This window comes from Zeus faber (genome assembly GCF_960531495.2).
Source record: "Zeus faber genome assembly, chromosome: 13".
Taxonomy (NCBI): Eukaryota; Metazoa; Chordata; class Actinopteri; order Zeiformes; family Zeidae; genus Zeus; species Zeus faber.
This window is the reverse complement of record NC_137198.1, coordinates 7,758,887-7,777,551: the sequence shown is the minus strand read 5'-3', so window position 1 is coordinate 7,777,551 and position 18,665 is coordinate 7,758,887. Positions and strand designations below refer to the sequence as shown.

Below are 18,665 nucleotides of genomic sequence, written 5' to 3'. Positions count from 1 at the left end.
GAGCCGATGGGGTTTGAGCTTTACTTCCGTGTTCCATTGTATTTAGTCCGTAAACCTTCACTGATTTCAGCTCACCAGTCCTCCAAAATATGTTTCTGAACAAATCTGAGGTGATAAACAAGCAATCCAGTTGCTAAATTGTCACTCATATGAGGGAGTCACGGAAACTGCACCGGGACACTGCATGCCGGGATTTTTTGCTTCAAGAAAACGTCGGAAAAATAAAATAAAATAAAAACATCTACAATAAAAACACAATTTTACTGGTTTTGTTTGGAGAACTGCACAGTGGATCTCGCGCTGCAGCCTACAGTCTATCTACCGCATACTTTTTTTTTGCCTCGCAGCTGAATTATTTTTTAAATACTTTCCGATTTCCATTGTGTGCAGTTTCTTCACATACAGCTGGTGTTAACTCCTCCTTCTTTTAAAAGATTTGTGCTGGTCTGTAAGCCGACAGAGCCGTTCCCAGCCGCACTTGTTATTCCCCAGCCGTGGATGGAGTTACTCAGATGACTCATTCTGCTGAGGCAACAAGTGACGTAGGCATGTGGCGGCATATCTAAACGGGTTGTTTCAGGACATGTTTTCCGAAATAGACGGCTCAAAAAAAAAGATAATACTCTGACGACAGTGGTTCCCAACCTGAGGCGACTGCGGGGGGGGCGGGGTGTATGCGTCCTAATAGTCTAATACTGGTTCAAAAATCAATAATCAATGGGTGTTGAATTCTAAATTTTAATCATATGCATAACTATATGTTATAACGTTTTGTTTTGTACAATAGTATACATAAAAGAATCCAAATAGGACGTCTCAGATTGAGTCGGGTTTGATTTAAGGAGGTCGCTGAGGAAAAACAGGGTGGGAACCTCTGCTCTACACAACAATTGTAATCCTAGATATTAATATATATTATTAATACAAATAATAACAAATACAGAAAATATTTTAATACACTTCTTTGGCCGACGTTGCCACTGCTCATTTCCTACAAACCGGCTTGTGTTTGGTTATTTTGTCTTGGGGGGAGTAGTGCCAAGTTCTTCCTGTGCTCTGTGTCCAGTCTGTGTGTGTCTGGTACCGTTGAGATTGGCTTTCCTCGCAAAACTCGATATTCCTTCTTCTCTTTTGCTATATTTTGTTACAAAGTTGTAGGACGTAGTTGTTGTTTTTCTTTCGTTTGTTTTCTATTTAAAATGTTGCATTTTTTCTAACTGTTTCTTCTTCTTATTTCCGTGCGTTGTTATCTTTCTCCTGGTTACACTGTTTTTACTGAGTTGTCAATATTGCCGCCATGCATCAATGAAAGTTATTTATTGCAAATACCAAAATATGGGCTCGTCATTTATTATAACGTGATTTGTTTGCTGTCTATTGGACTGAAGTAGCATTTAAAATCTGCATGGGCTAAGGGTGAGACACACATACAAGCATCAAATCACACAGTCATACTATTGTATCGACAGTATATTATATTTCACTGTTATATCTATTTTATATCATTTTAGGTCACTTAATTGTTAACCTGGAAAGAAAGTGCTTTTCGTGTGAGAGGGTTGAATCAGTAGGAGTGTAGTGTATACGCAACAGCAATGGTTCTCAAGATGGGGTCTGGGGACCCCTAGGGGTCCCTCATCAGGCTTCAGGGGGTCCCTAGTGAAATGAATAATAGTTAAACTTAAAGTTCAACCATTATTTTATATACAAGACATTAGCTCCAGTAGATAATGTACAATAATGAACTGAGCCGAGTTCCACCTGTTATCCTGTTATTTTCCTTATTATAGTACAGACAGGTCCAGAAGTTTGGACTAAATCATATTTAGCCATAAAACCTCTCAGATTTGGGGTCCCGGAGACTAAATATAATCAAATGGGGTCCGTGGCTCATGCGTGTGGAATTGAGGGTCCCTGATATGAAAAAAAGTTGAGAACCACGGCTTAACAGGTAAAACAAATTATGTAAATATAATCACAAATAGTCAAAAGTGCTACATCGACAGTGCAAGCCATAAATATCTGCAAAAGTCTCCGTCTTCTGTATCCTCTTGATTCCTCACGAGCGATTGAATTTCCTGTCAAAGTCTGTGAATTGATATCACAGACCAGCTCGTCTGCCAGCGGGGGAGTTCAGTGCCTCCCCGACATAAAAAGAAAAAAACCCCAAAAAGAAAGGAATTCCAAAAAGCAACACAAAGACAAGAGACACTGAACTGCACACCCAGCCCATACACAGACCATAATGGTGACTGCCCGACCGTGTTTTTGTGTCCTCACGACGACTTACTGGAGCTTTTATATTTTATTTCTGTAAGAATTCAGAACTAGGACCCAAACGCTGACACTTAGTTGGATACAGGATAAAAAAAAAAACAACAAATTAAAAAAAAGCAGTTTAATTCCAAAGGGGGATCAGAACAGAACGAGAGGCAGGCAAAGACTAAAAGGGCCCGGAACTGGATCAGACTTAAAGGCAAATCTAAACTCGCCAACAAACACGCACCGGCACGGTGATGAACAAACTGGTGAAAGGAGAAAGAGTCGGGGAAAGGAGGGAGGCACCGGCAGGACGAAACCGAGGTGACACACTGACCGCTCTGCACCAACACAGAACACAACGCCGACCAGTTCAGGGAGGACGGCTCGGTCCCACACGCGGACCGGGTGGGGATAGGGCTCCACGCCCGGAGCCGCGCCTCACACGGGCACTAATAATAATAAAGCAATGGAATAAAAAATATAAAAAGCACTTAACCGTACATAATAAAAATATGGCAATATACACTGAACCTTATGATAAACAGAAAAATAGAAGCTAAAAAATAACAAAGAACAATAGAAAATGTGAGCCCTTTAAAATAAATCCCGTGAAATGTGCTCATGCACATTAACTAACGAAATAAACCAAAGGGTGAAAGATGAAAAAGTTAAAGATGAGAAAGAAAAGTTGGTCACGTACGACAAAACAATGGCCTTGAAAGCCTTGAGAAACATAAAGGGCTTGTGGGTGTGTGTTTGTGTGTGTGTGTGTGTGTGCGTGTGTGTGCGTGCGTGCGTGCTTGTGTGTGGGGGAGGCTCGTACGCTGTGTACCAGTGATTCCTTGGGACACATTCTGCCGTTGCAGATCCAGCTCAAGGTCGTCGTCTCACCAGACAGATATGATACTTCTGCAACAATTACCGCTATCTGTGTGTGTCCATGACACACACACACACACACACACACACACACACACACACACAAATGAAGCATCGTGGGCTGTGGCAGTAATTTTCCATGACAATGGCCGTGCATAGGGGTCGAAGACCGCCGCAGGTCTTCCGCCTGCAGCAGCAGCGATAACAAAAATCAGCGAACTCACATTCACACACGGAAATAATAGATAATGTTGACCTTGGATGTCACCGTATTCACACTGTCTTTTTAAATTAGTGAATTCTTTTTGTTTAAATTTCGCACTTTCGCAAACACGATATGAGGTGTTTTTTAAAACTCTCATTGACAGGAAATGCTGAATGTCCAGCCGATCAAACGACTCGCGGCTGAACCCGAAAACGTCCTCTCCCATTTTCTCTGACATATTTAGGGATGCGAAACCCGGATTCCCCGGATACAATGTCGGCCTAAAATTAAAAAACAAGTAAACGACAAGTAAATTCATTTTTGTCAAAAAAGAGAAGAACAGCAAAAAAAAGACACTTATTCGACACTTATTTCAAAAATGATTTTGTCTTTATTACCGAAAAAATCAAGCTTTGGCACATCAAGGGAACAGAATAAATAAACCCTAGAAACAGTTTGAGTGGCGCACCCAGCTGCGTTCAGAGCAGATCGTTCATCTTAGGAAAATGGAAAATGAAACCCGGGGGAACTCCAAGGCCGAAAGATAATTGGTGTACATAAAATAAAAAGAAAACAAAAGCAAACCCACAAAAGTCAAACTGCGAGTTAGTTGCAGCACATGAAATGTCAAAGAAACAATGGATCCACACAAAATGTTAAAATAATGTCAATATCAAAATATATTCAGATGACGGAACTAGATGCCAAATGCATTTTCGATTTAAGAAACACACACATCCACGTACAGTATACAATCACATTTTTCCAGAAATAGATTTGGCTCCGTGGAATAATCTCGCTCCAAATAATTAGTTATTTGGCAGGTTGTGGAAATAATACTATAATAGTAATAATAATAATAATAGTAATAATAATAATAATAATAATAATAATGATAAAAACAGTGCTTTGTATTACCTTTGCCATTCTGGTACAAGAAAGAATGACATCATTCTGTCAAATGAAGCCTTAAAAACACAACCAAAGCAAACACCTTTCCATTCACGGTAAAACTGCCACGCGCCGCAATAAAAAGTTTAAAAGCACAGTTCAAAAAAAGGTATAAAAACCTCACTCCAGGATTTCACTTCTAGCTACAGGAATGTCAAAAAAAAAAATTTGAATTAAAAGCGCAGATGATCAGGCCGGATACCCACAGCATTCAGGACCCCATCTTTCTGCGCAGGCAGATATTAAGACGCCCTGTGCAGGTTTCCCCATAATAAACAGCGGCATAATGCGTTCACCAAATAAATATATATTTTCACCTTTCTTTCTGTCGTCCAAACGATGACAAAGCGCGTCGATGGCGAGAAGTGATGTTTCCAACGGGAAGATGATGTCATTATTTCAACCAGATTACTGTTATAACAAAATGCGGTGTTGTCATTGTGAGGTAAGGGCACCGGTATTTCGGCGACATGCGCGAAGGGAAAGCCCGGCCGTGGGCGAGGGGATGGGGTGAGAGCGATGGAATGTCCAGCAGAGTTGAAACGACCCCGCCACGCCGAGCGAAAACAGGTGCATGCTGGGAAGTGACTCCGAACCAAAACAAAACCCCGCCCGAAACCAGTGTGTGGTGAAACGCAGCGTGACTCAAGCCTCGACACCGCGGCTTTGAACTATTTTAGTGGTATTGGAGAACCAGTACTTTTAAAAAACATTAAAAATGGGAGGTTTTCGCGCAACGATGCAGCAACAGCACAACATGTTTCAGTGTGTTACTCAGAGCGGCCGGGCGGCGGTACGGCGTTTGAAATATTAGCTTTGGTGCGTGACGCTTGAAACGGCCACCGCCCAACGGCAAAACTGCATTCATGAAACAAGGCATTTTATCGTGTCGAAACGGACTCGGTGCTTTACGATAAAGACATACAGTACATTCATGACTATGCGACGACGTAGAGAAGATAAAACTGTACGCTCCTTCTTTTCTCATCCTCTGTCATAATAAAAACATAGCTGAGGATATAAAAAAAACATTTTTATTCAGTGAATGCATTATTCCACTGTCTGCGTGAGTAGTTTAAAACACACCGACAACCCAGTTACAGTGCAGGCTGATCCCCTCTAAAAAACTAACGTGTGTGTGTGTGTGTGTGCGTGTGCGTGCATGTATGTGCGTGTGTGCGCGCGTGTGTGCGTAGCGCTGTAATATCCCTGTATATTATTTGTACTGCCGTGCATCTTGTGAATTTATGATTCGTGTTTTGTCAGCGTACCCCTGGCTCCGGAGCCCCTCCGGCCTCACACGTGCGCGCTCTTGGCGTGGTTGGTGGGCGCGCCGGAGGCGGGGTTGGGGCCTCCCTGCTTGGAGTAGTAGAAGCGGTTGTTGTCCGGGTGGGAGCGGGAGGAGGAGGGCTCCGAGGAGCAGCAGCTGATGAGAGCGCCCCCCAGCAGGCAGAAGATGCTGCCCACCCAGCCGGCGTACAGCGAGAAGCCGAAGGACATGAGCCTGTCCTCTTGGTGGGCGCCGATGGGGAACCACACGGTGGACACCGTGCCGCACAGCCCTGGGGTGGGGGACACGGGATTAGGCAGGTCAGGGTGGAAAATGGGCTGAAATTGTCTGAAATCGAGTGCTAACGTCCTACACAGCGACCGAAACGGTTGCCCGGTTGCCCCGTGCAACCAAATTTGGGCCATCTGGTTGCCTCATTGTCAACCTGCAGGGGATACCTCACTATATACTGGTATAGTGGTCATAAAACTATACTTTTGGTTTAAGGGATGGCTCCATACCACTTTTCACGTCTGCTACTGCTACCACTACCGCAACCTTGAGTATGGGCCGATGCCGATACTGATCCGACGTCGATCTTTTTCCCTCTCTTAAACAACTAAGCTGTTAATAATACATTTGTTTGGATGCACTTTGTTTAACCTGGCCATCTAAAACACATCATGCTCAAACTGTGACAAGTATTCTACTCCCCTTAATGAAGAAATACATTGAGTCACAGTATCGATCTTGTCATTGAGCTTCTGGTCTTCTGGGACCTGAAACTCATGTCTCTGTGAACGGGAACACAGGAGGTGTGAAATCTGCCACTTCCACTAATTTTCTAAACATACAATGCTTCTGTTCTAAACACACGATGCTGCTGTTCTAAACACATGATGCTGCTGTTCTAAACATACGATGCTGCTGTTCTAAACACATGATGCTGCTATTCTAAACACACGATGCTGCTGTTCTAAACACATGATGCTGATGTTCTAAACACGCGATGCTGCTGTTCTAAACACGCGATGCTGCTGTTCTAAACACGTGATGCTGCTGTTCTAAACACGCGATGCTGATGTTCTAAACACGTGATGCTGCTGTTCTAAACACGCGATGCTGCTGTTCTTAACATACGATGCTGCTGTTCTAAACACACAATGCTGCTGTTCTAAACACGTGATACTGCTGTTCTAAACACGTGATACTGCTGTTCTAAACATGTGATGCTGCTGTTCTAAACACGTGATGCTGCTGTTCTAAACACGTGATGCTGCTGTTCTAAACACGCGATGCTGCTGTTCTAAACATACGATGCTGCTGTTCTAAACACACGATGCTGCTGTTCTAAACACGTGATGCTGCTGTTCTAAACACGCGATGCTGATGTTCTAAACACGCGATGCTGCTGTTCTAAACACGCGATGCTGCTGTTCTAAACACACGATGCTGCTGTTCTAAACACACGATGCTGCTGTTCTAAACACGTGATGCTGCTGTTCTAAACATACGATGCTGCTGTTCTAAACACACGATGCTGCTGTTCTAAACACACGATGCTTCTGTTCTAAACACACGATGCTGCTGTTCTAAACACATGATGCTGCTGTTCTAAACACACGATGCTGCTGTTCTAAACACGCGATGCTGCTGTTCTAAACACGCGATGCTGATGTTCTAAACACACGATGCTTCTGTTCTAAACACGCGATGCTTCTGTTCTAAACACGCGATGCTGCTGTTCTAAACACACGATGCTGCTGTTCTAAACACGTGATGCTGCTGTTCTAAACACACGATGCTGCTGTTCTAAACACGCGATGCTGCTGTTCTAAACACGCGATGCTGCTGTTCTAAACACACGATGCTGCTGTTCTAAACACACGATGCTGCTGTTCTAAACACGTGATGCTGCTGTTCTAAACATACGATGCTGCTGTTCTAAACACACGATGCTGCTGTTCTAAACACACGATGCTTCTGTTCTAAACACACGATGCTGCTGTTCTAAACACATGATGCTGCTGTTCTAAACACACGATGCTGCTGTTCTAAACACGCGATGCTGCTGTTCTAAACACGCGATGCTGATGTTCTAAACACACGATGCTTCTGTTCTAAACACGCGATGCTTCTGTTCTAAACACGCGATGCTGCTGTTCTAAACACACGATGCTGCTGTTCTAAACACATGATGCTGCTGTTCTAAACATACGATGCTGCTGTTCTAAACACATGATGCTGCTGTTCTAAACACATGATGCTGATGTTCTAAACACGCGATGCTGCTGTTCTAAACACGCGATGCTGCTGTTCTAAACACGTGATGCTGCTGTTCTAAACACGCGATGCTGCTGTTCTAAACACACGATGCTGCTGTTCTAAACACACGATGCTGCTGTTCTAAACACGTGATGCTGCTGTTCTAAACACGCGATGCTGCTGTTCTTAACATACGATGCTGCTGTTCTAAACACACAATGCTGCTGTTCTAAACACGTGATACTGCTGTTCTAAACACGTGATGCTGCTGTTCTAAACACGCGATGCTGCTGTTCTAAACATACGATGCTGCTGTTCTAAACATACGATGCTGCTGTTCTAAACACGTGATGCTGCTGTTCTAAACACGCGATGGTGCTGTTCTAAACACACGATGCTGCTGTTCTAAACACGCGATGCTGCTGTTTTAAACACGCGATGCTGCTGTTCTAAACACGCGATGCTGCTGTTCTAAACATACGATGCTGCTGTTCTAAACACGCGATGCTGCTGTTCTAAACACGCGATGCTGCTGTTCTAAACACACGATGCTTCTGTTCTAAACACGTGATGCTGCTGTTCTAAACACGCGATGCTGATGTTCTAAACACACGATGCTTCTGTTCTAAACACATGATGCTTCTGTTCTAAACACGCGATGCTGCTGTTCTAAACACACCATGCTGCTGTTCTAAACACACGATGCTGCTGTTCTAAACACATGATGCTGCTGTTCTAAACACACCATGCTGCTGTTCTAAACACACGATGCTGCTGTTCTAAACACACGATGCTGCTGTTCTAAACACACGATGCTGCTGTTCTAAACACGCGATGCTGCTGTTCTAAACATGCGATGCTGCTGTTCTAAACACGCGATGCTGCTGTTCTAAACATGCGATGCTGCTACACGCGATGCTGCTGTTTTAAACACCTGATGCTGCTGTTTAAAACATGTGATGCTGCTGTTCTAAACACGTGATGCTGCTGTTCTAAACACGCGATGCTGCTGTTCTAAACACGCGATGCTGATGTTCTAAACACACGATGCTGCTGTTCTAAACACGCGATGCTGCTGTTCTAAACACGCGATGCTGCTGTTCTAAACACACAATGCTTCTGTTCAAAACACGCGATACTGCTGTTCTAAACACGCGATGCTGCTGTTCTAAACACGTGATGCTGCTGTTCTAAACACACGATGCTTCTGTTCAAAACACGCGATGCTGCTGTTCTAAACACACGATGCTTCTGTTCTAAACACGCGATGCTGCTGTTCTAAACACATGATGCTGCTGTTCTAAACACGCGATGCTGCTGTTCTAAACACGCGATGCTGCTGTTCTAAACACACAATGCATTTGCCAGCCACAAAGACATTGGTCTGCCGATCAGTTAAACAAGTTCAATGTAGAATTTCTGTTTAAATGCTGTATCTTTGTCACAAATATCAACAATATGATTTAATATGTGTTTATTATAGGCATAATAATTAATATAAGCAAATAGTGTAATTTATAGCACCCAAAAGGATGTATTCTTCTGCATGCAAACATCTTTTTATCACTGACTTTTTATTACTTTAGACTTTTATATTTTTATATTATAATATTTTTATCTTATATACTGTATATATTTTTTTTTTCTTTTTATATGTTCTTTCCTTTTTATCTATTTTATTTTTCTCAGCGCCTTCTCCCTCTCTCTCTCTCTCTCTCTCTCTCTCTCTCTCTCTCTCTCTCTCTCTCTCTCTCTCTCTCTCTCTCTCTCTCTCTCGACATTCAGGAACCATTTTGTCAGTCTCTCAACCAAAAGCTTCAGTAATGCCTGTTTGCATCTGGTTATGGCCAGATCAACTGGGCAACCGACAATGACAGTTGCCCAGTTGCAGACCAGGTGCAAATACCTCTCGCACAGAATTAAGAGGGCAAAACAGATGCAAAATATATAGACATTATTACACACACATGCATTAAATGAGACTTAAATCTGCAAATTAACATGATGACATCATCATGTTGACAATTCATCAACCATCTGTGTCTGTTTGCAGTGTGATAAATGCGTAAATATATAATATAAATATATACATTTAAAAAATAATATACATGTACGGATTAAGAGTGATAACTAAATTCCATTTCTATGTTTGTGTGTAGCACGTCCCTTGGGGGATGAGTGGCTTTAATTGGGGATGTGTCGGTGACAGTTAAATCAAACAGTTAAAATGACATAAACAGTCAAACTGCAGCTGCTGCCCAAACGCAGAAGAACATTAACTGAAGAAGTGGAGCGTGGAACCAAACGATATATTTTATTATACTTTCAAATGGATTTACTTTTGGAGTAAGTAACCTTTTAATGTCTGGTGAGTTTTGTCCTTTATCTATTTATTTTACTGTTACACTGATGGTTTCATTGTTTATATATTTGATTACAAATTGATTATTACAGATTGACATTCGCAAAGAAAAGAAACAATGAATTGAAAATTTTTGACAAATATTTGTTGTGTGCCTTGACATGAGCTTTATATTTGGGGATTTGTGTGATTAAAATAGGACAGATTTTTTGCTTTTGTAACTGGTATTACATTTGTCAGTATTGTTGTGTTTAAGTCTCAGTGTCTGCTACATAAATTAAACCTGACATTTCGATTTAACAACCTGGTGATATTTCTTACAACCTCGAAACGGGAGTTTCAGGGGATTTTTACAACATGGAAATGAAAGCAATGTCCATGTGCGTGAGTGAAGTGGGTGTAAAGCGTGGAAATAAAATCCATTTAAATAGAGGGCGCAGGTGCAGAGCGGCGTGGGAGTGGTGGTCTCAGGGTTTCTTTCGGTAAGCGGCGAGCGTGTTTTTCAGCGCGGGTCGGGAACAGAGGAGGCGCGGCCGCGAGGAGGTGGAGGAGAGGAATGTGCACATGGCGGAGGAGGAGAGGCGAGGATGGGTGGGGATGGGCGTGCCAACCCCATGGAGGGGAGAGACCATAGCGGCTGAGTTTTCGTGTCGGGTTAATCGAAATGTTGTCTTTAAGGAGGGTTACAGTAAAATAAAGCAGTTTTTGGAACGTCACAGACTCTATCTCGCTCTATCTCAACCTGCCTGGGTCATAATATCCTCATCACTTTAAATATACTGTGAATACCTTATATATAAATAAAAATGTCGTCAAATCGTCAATATTGGTCCAAAAATATTGTTGATTTTCGATTTTGTCACCGCCCCCCCGGCCCTAGTCAGAACTGTACAGGATGTCTTCAGCACGGCTGATCACTGAGGATGGCTCACTCTGGTCTGTGCTGTCGCCGCCTCGTCATCAATTCCATCGGGGGAGGGAGGGAGGGGGGGGTTAAATGGGGGTCAGGGTGGCAGGGATGTGGAGGCTGGACGCCGAGCACGTGCGCGACTTAATCCGCAAGAGTGACGCGAGACGAGGTGCCACACTTGTCATTTCCCGCGCGCTGAACCGTGTCGTGTCCTTTCTAATCTGTGGAAATTAAATCAGCTTTGCCCTTGTTCTGGGCCGGAGCCGGGCTGCCGAGACGACGCCGCGGGACTGTTAATAGTTTAATTGTTTTTAATGAGGTGTAAAAACTCGCCGAACATTCCGGGCCCACATCACATCCACGACACCGACCGCGAGTTCATTGTGTTTTAAAAGGTAACTGCGGCGTGATTCACTGTGGGTTCATTGGCACCACTGGGGATTGATTTCTTTGGATCCCTTGTGTTTAGTCTACGGGCGTGTGTGATAGTTCATCAACGGAGTAAAAGGGACATTTTAAATGAGGGGATCCTCTTACCGACGATGAGGAGGAGCACTCCTCCCAGCACGGAGCGCTTGTTCCTGGCGCTCTGCGACTCGCTGCCCAGGTTGATGCAGGGCATGGACATGAGCATCAGTCCCACCGCCGGGAGGCCCAGGATCGAACCAGTGATCATCAAGGCCCGGGTGGTCTGGATGTAGGCTGCGGAGACACAGTTTGCCGACAGTCGGTTAAAACATTTTTTGAAACGTTTACATCGCGTTTACAAAAATGTGAACTTCGCCGCAGACGACATTTTTCTCATTCGATACGATTTTGTCCCCGGGATTCCAGTCTGAAAGTATTATTATTGTGAGACATGATTTCATACAAACTTCCAGAACTACAGGTCCTATAGTATAGTTATGGAGATAACAGTGAAGCTGTGCTCAAAACAGTCATTATTGTGTTGTTGTCTCTAATGGTACTGACATCCTGTCTATATAAGAAAGGTTAACTATTTATCATTTTTCTGCGGACACCCCTTCCACCTCTTGAAGGATCCGTGGGGGTCCCCGAACCCCATGTTGCAAACCACTGGAACAGATGGTCAGATTGGAAACGTGGCAAACAATACAGGGGAATACAGAGAAATACCTCTAAATTATAATATAGACTAGCCTAAGTACTTTGCAACCAGGCCATTTCTTTTGGAAACCGCATGGGAATCTGTGTAATCGTACTGTTAGAACAGTGTCTACCTGGCAGTTCCAGGATCTGTTTGGATATACCATTACAACATAAAGGTGTCTACCTGGCAGGTCCAGGATCTCTGTGAGGGTCACGCAGTGGTACAGGCCTGTGGAGATCACACACTCGGCCCAGGGGCCATTGGCCCTCAGCTCGCCCATCTTCTGGCAGGTGTAAATGCCGTACTTGCAAATGGTCACCCAGTCGTTGGTGGATGTGGCCACAACGACGCCCACCCAGCCGAGCAGGCTCATCAGGAGGCCGCTCAGCTGCAGGCAGGGGTTGGCCATGTGGAGACTGTGCGTGGAACCAGGACCCGCGCGTAAAATAAACACTGCGGAGCGGTGAACCCAAATCCGTGCGTAAAACCAAACTGTGCGTAAAACCACACTGCGCGTAGAACCAAAACCCGTTGTAGTGGAGCACAGAATTGGCCTCAAATGTAAATTTGATTTAAAGAGAGAAGACGTTAATGTCCGAGTCCACTCAACAAGTTAATCCACCAGGAATAGGAATATCCTCTTTGTAAATTAGTCCCAGCAGCCGAGTCCCGTTGCGCACGTTTAAAGAATGGAGCTTCCACATCATTTTGGTTTTTATAGGGAAAGTTCGTTTGAGGAAAAAAAAAAAATCCCTCCCAAAACTTTCAACCAATCAGCTTCGTAGGAACAAAACAAAAAAAAAATTGGGTTTCTCTGGAAGGGTGTGCGCGTTTTATTTGGATGTCTTCATCCAAATCAAGAAAATATTACATCTACTTTTTGTAGGGAGCCCATAAGAATCGAAATAACTCTGCTGCCACCTACTGGTCAAAGTATGTAACAAAAACATCTCCAATCTCAGGGTTCCCAATCTGGGGCCCGCGGCCCCCATATGGGTCCTCAAATGAATTGCACGGTGTCAGCAGGCTTTAAGCATTTTTTTTAAACCACACAGCAGTTTCTCACGAGCAGATAAATTGTGTGCTACTTTTTTGGGGAAGGGGGGGAAATTAATCTGTCAAGGGGGCCTTGCCATGAAAATGTCTGGGAACCCCTGACCTAATGCACACTAATCCTTTTCTCAATGCATAAATCTTAAAAAGCCAAATCCTGAGCTATATTTAGACATCTAAAAGTACACCCATGGGTGAAGATAAAATGAAATAAAACAATATATTGTGCATCTTTAGGTATTTACAGTATATACTGTATATATATACTGTATATATATGTGTGTGTGTGTGTGTGTGTGTGTGTGTGTGTGTGTGTGTGTGTATCTATATTCATTATACAGGCAAGTACAAGTGTGTGTGTGTGTGTGTGTGTGTCTCTATATTGTATGTGATAAAACAGATCTATTATACTGTGGTAGATTTTATGTAATGTTGATAATTAAGCACCCAAGCCCAAAATATGTTTATGCAATGTGTCCCAATGTGATGACGCTGCCTGTTCATGTCCATGTCCATGTCCATGTCCATGTTCATGTTCATGTTCATGTTCATGTTCATGTTCATGTTCAAATCAAGCCTCGACATCACAGCCAAATAGACGTTTTCTTTCTTTTTGTCTTTACTTTGTCGGTTCCTCCAAATGACCAACAGAGGGCGCCACAGAGAAACAGCAGGTTTCTCCAGCGCAGCTTGCCATTCAACAGTTGTAGGACCTCTCCCTGTCCTTAATGGATGCAGCGGGTGCTCCATCACTCCAATCAGCTCGGTGCCGGAGCGACCGCACGGCAATCAGACAAAGAGCAAGACGGACGGGCGGACGGGCGGACGGACGGACAGCACTTGTTATCATGCCACAAGGTCGCTGGCTGGCACGGCAACACTGTGTTTGGTCCGCTTCCTCCCGCCTCCTTTGTTGTCCAGGTTTGGGGGCGGCGGTTCCAGCCTTAATGTCTAAAGTCTAATGTCCCAGTGTCTCCCGGCGCCGTGTCACCTCCAGGGTGTCACCTCCAAGGTGGGGACGGCGCGACACAAACACATTATAGATCATCTGCCCAAGTGGCTTCAGCCAGTCAGCCATGTAAACAGGCAGCGTTTCGCTCCATCTCTCCCTCTCTCTCTCCCTCCCTCTCTCCCTCTCTCTCTCTCCCTCCCTCTCTCCCTCTCCTCTTGCAGACGAGTCTCCCTTCTTCAGTGCTCTGTCTCACTCCCCTAATGGCGCTGTGCACTGGTTTGTTGGCACTGACGGACAGAAGGAAAGAAAGAGAGAGGTAGAGAGAGCGAGAGAGCGAGAGAGAGAGCGAGAGAGAAAAAGAGAGAGGTAGGTGGTTAAGTGAGTTCGACATACCCCTCTTTAATTTCCGAAAGCAGTTTGTCTGATACAGAAGGAGTGCAGCAGCAAGGGAATGGGAATATTATGCTAATGGGGCAAGGATCATAATAGCGCCACTGACAGTGAGGGATGATAGGATTTGGGCCCTCCTGGGGTGGGAGGGCAGGCTGGGGAGGGCTACGGAGGCCAGGGGAAAGGTGTCTGCGTGTTTAGGGAATTTTGTTTTTGGGGGGCAGGGGGGCTCCTAGGAACATGGTGTACCTTTGAGTTGAGAGGGTGAACATGCAGTGTCAGGAAGATAAACCCCCCCCGGCATGTTGTGACGTCAGAGCCGTCATTCGGCCGATGGGAGACGAGGAGGAGCGTCAACGCTCGCAACGAGAGCGGGACGGGTGCGTTTTTTGTTTTGTTTTTTTTCCGGGGGAATCCAGCGCTTGAGTGATAAAACGGGAGGTGAAGCGTGGCCGTGATGGAGTGCCGAAGTGGAAAGCGCCGGGTGGGGGGCCGACGCGGCGCGTGGGATGAGTCATCGCGGGGCCGACGGAGGGCGTTCCCCCTCGTTGTCATGTGTCACATGTCAGGTCAGTCATCCATCCATCCGTCTATCTCTACACGCGTATCCAACGTTTGACGGTTACATCTAAGGTCTTGTTTGCTCGTGTGCAGATTTTTCTGGAAAAGCCTCCCTCCCCCCCCCCCCCCCCCCCCCCCCCCCCCAGCGAAAATAGAAAATAAAAAAATTAAAATATCCCTCCACAAAAGCTCACATAAGCCCCCCCGGGCCAGTAGGGGGCGATAATATCTCCTAAAACCTGATGTCCAACTCCACAGAGGAACACGAGGAGCGCCCAGCGTGGTGAGCTTCTTCGTGACATTCACACACAACCCTGCGTGGGAGCGATCCCGAAAGCCGGAGAGGCTTCTATTGAAGACGGCGCGGCGGCCACGACGGGCGCCGGCCGTCGCCTCGCCGGTCTCCCAATGCCCGCGCCGGTGCCAAAACGGCGGCTGCGTTTTCCAAGGGGCCCCGTTCCGCTTCCTCCAAACGAGCACTGGGGAAGTTGGCTTTTTGAAGAAAGCCCCGGAAGGCCTCTCGCAAAAAGCTTCGTTTTCAGATCCGAAAACGGCGTTTTGGTGCGGACGGGAGGCCAAAAGGCGGAGAAGATGCAGCTGTGGACAAGCCGGGAAGGCAGGAGCGCTGGTCTAACGTCCCCATTATCACATCCTTCATGTGGTTTATTACCTTGTTTTTCCGTCTGTGTTTTGGTTTTTAAGTGTATGAAATAATGATCGGCAAGAATTATTACTTTGATTGGGAAGGTGTGTGTGTGTGTGTGTGTGTGTGTGTGTGTGTGTGTGTCTGTGTGTGTGTATGCATATGTGTATGTGTGTATGTGTATATCTATGTCTAATTGTATGTGCGTGTGCGTGCGTGTGTGTATGTGTGTGTGTATATCTATGTCTAATTGTGTGTGTGGGTGTGTGTATGTGTGTGCGTGCATGTGTGTTTGTGTGTGTGTGGGTGTGTGTGTGTGTGTATTTGTGTATGTGTATATGTGTTTGTGTATATCTATGTGGATGTGTATGTGTGTGTCTGTGTGTGTGTGTGTGTGTGTGTGTGTGTGTGTGAGTATGTCTATGTGTGTGTGTGTGTGTGTGTATGTGTATGACTATGTGTGTGTGTGTGTATGTGTATGTGTATGACTGTGTGTGTGTGTATGTGTATGTGTATGTGTGTATGTGTATGTGTATGTGTATGTGTATGTCTGTGTGTGTGTGTGTGTGTGTGTGTGTTGGACTAATTTACAAATTTGGGATTTGATCCGACATTCAGTCTGGGAAGCGCTTGTTAAACCTCCGTGTTGGATCTCACTCGCGTTTGGATTAAAGCGCCTTCACGGCCCTTTTTAAAAAATAAAATAAAAATTTTATAAACACGGCCGTCTCACGTCTCGCGATTCTCACATTATGTTTCGTTATTATTTCGTTATGACTCGCACAAATAATAGAATCCGGCGGAGTTCAAAAGCTTTTAAGATGGATGAAAGACGAGTAAAACGAGCGCCGAACACGTGACCGGAGTTGATGAAACGCTGTGTGCGGCGGACAGAAATAAGATGCTTCTCAAAAGCCGCCAAAAGACAAGAACAATTGAACAGAGGCCTCGGAAGGAGACCTTGCCGTGGCGACGGTGAGCCTCCATTCTAAAATAAGAATCAAGGGGTTTCCATGGAAATGTGTGTTTTTTTTTGCCCACACTGAGTGTCACGCCCCCCCCCCCCCAGCCCCTTCCGTCCCCTGGTCTCCTCGTGTGTCTTTCCTGCCTCCAGGCCTGGTCGGTGCGGCGCGGGCGTGGCTCCCGGTTCCGGGTTCGGAGGCTCGGGATCCTGGTCACACTGCACCACCCCGCTGACCCGAACCGACGGCGGCGCCGCCGCCCGGCGTGGCGCTCGCCTCCGGTTCCTGTGTGTTCTGCGCGCCTTTCAAAAACCTTCCCTTCCCGCCGACGCCTACGCCTCACCACCAGGCATCAGCCTCGTTCACGACGCCGAGTCCCGTTTGAGACGCGTTGAAGACACGGCTGGTAACACCGGACCAGGCGGCCGTCGACGCTACGCCCCCAAACCGCTCCTCCTCCGTCGGGCTTTTTGGTGGCGTGGTCGCTGGGCCGACTTTAATCGCGTCGTCAACCAACCTAACGTAGTCAAATCTAATTACGATCCATAAAAACCGAGCCGCCGAGGCATCAGGGGCGCGGAGGCAGACGGCGCCGCGGTGCCAGACGCCTCCGCGCCCCTGGTGGGGCCGTTTATCCCAGCACCCACTCATCCGCTGCCCTGCCCCCACCTCCACTTGCGGCCCCCCGCCCTCCGTCCCACGCCGCCTGGCAACACTCCCGAATTTGAAAAGCCCCAAAGGATTTCAAAGTGTCTGCTCTCACCCTGAACGGGGAGGATGAAAGCGGAGCCCGATGGTTTTGTGCCCTGTAGCTCCACAGCCCACGTCCCAAATGCGGGTGGACAAGACTTTGATGAGAGGGTCAACCTCCGTGTGACGAAATGTTATTAAAGCTTAAATGCACGTCGGGAAAAAACCTTCCATATCTGAGTTCAAAACACACGAGTCGGCGAAAGTTCGACTCCCCCCGGCACTGCGGATTCCGCCGCGAGCTCGTGGGAGACGCCTCCCGAAGGGGAGAGGGTTGACGAGACCCGTGAAAGGGCTGTTTTGGGTTTTCTTTGTCGGGGACGACGCTTGTTTTCTCACTCCCCTCCGCCCGCCCCCGCCACCGCCCGCCTCCGCCCGCCTCCGCCCGCCTCCGCCCGCCCCCGCCGCCGCCCGCCTCCGCCCGCCACGCAGGCCCTGAACCACAGTGCCGTGCACCCTGATCCCAACCCAGCGGCTCCCTCGCTGCTCCGCTGAGGGACGACGTGAGGGATACGTCGGTCAGCTCCCATGTGAAGAAGGGGAAGGAACAGAGAGAGCAAGGGAGGGGGAGAGGGAGAGCAACAGAAAGAGAGAGAGAGAGAGAGACAGAGAGGGATGGGGGGGAGTTAGAGCAACAGAATAAGAGAGAGAGAGGGATGGGGGAGTTAGCGGAATAGGAAGAGAGAGAGAGGGAGAGGGGGGGAGTTAAAGCAACAGAAAGAGAGAGAGAGGGAGAGGGGGGGAATTAAAGCAACAGAAGGAGAGAGAGAGGGAGAGAGAGGGAGAGGGGGGAGAGTTAGAGCAACAGAATAAGAGAGAGAGGGAAAGAGGGGTGGGGGATACAGAACAACAGAATGAGAGAGAGAGAGAGAGAGGGATGGGGGGAGTTAGAGCAACAGAATGAAAGGGAGAGAGAGGGATGAGGGAATAAGAGCAACAGAATGAGAGAGAGAGGGAGAGGGGGGAGTTAGAGCAACAGAATGAAAGGGAGAGAGAGGGATGGGGGAGTTAGAGCAACAGAAAGATAGAGGGATGGAGGGGAGAGAGAAAAAGAGTTACGGCAACAGCGTATTGAAGGGAGAGAGTGAGGGGGGAGAGCTACAGCCACAGAGCGGCGGGGGGGGAGGGAGGGATATGGA

At 46.4% G+C, this 18,665-nt stretch overlaps 1 protein-coding gene across 1 annotated transcript; it reads right to left on the bottom strand.

Moving 5' to 3' along the window:
• Positions 1-3,734: 3,734 nt before the first annotated feature.
• cldn11a (claudin 11a) lies at positions 3,735-12,844 on the bottom strand. The gene is made up of 3 exons (XM_080012650.1): positions 12,399-12,844; positions 11,642-11,806; positions 3,735-5,859 (listed from the first exon to the last, which is right to left on the bottom strand). The coding sequence occupies exons 1-3, from the start codon at positions 12,622-12,624 to the stop codon at positions 5,594-5,596; spliced, it is 657 nt and encodes a 218-aa protein (XP_079868776.1). The 5' UTR covers positions 12,625-12,844; the 3' UTR covers positions 3,735-5,593.
• Positions 12,845-18,665: the final 5,821 nt, after the last annotated feature.

Bases quoted from the DNA above. Each gene is read 5' to 3' on its own strand.
- cldn11a (XM_080012650.1), bottom strand. From the start codon at position 12,624: ATGGCCAACCCCTGCCTGCAGCTGAGCGGCCTCCTGATGAGCCTGCTC. The intron at 11,807-12,398 runs GTAGACACCTTT...GTGTCTCCGCAG, and splicing joins AGAGATCCTGGACCTGCCAG to CCTACATCCAGACCACCCGG. The intron at 5,860-11,641 runs GTAAGAGGATCC...CCCCCACCCCAG, and splicing joins AGTGCTCCTCCTCATCGTCG to GGCTGTGCGGCACGGTGTCC.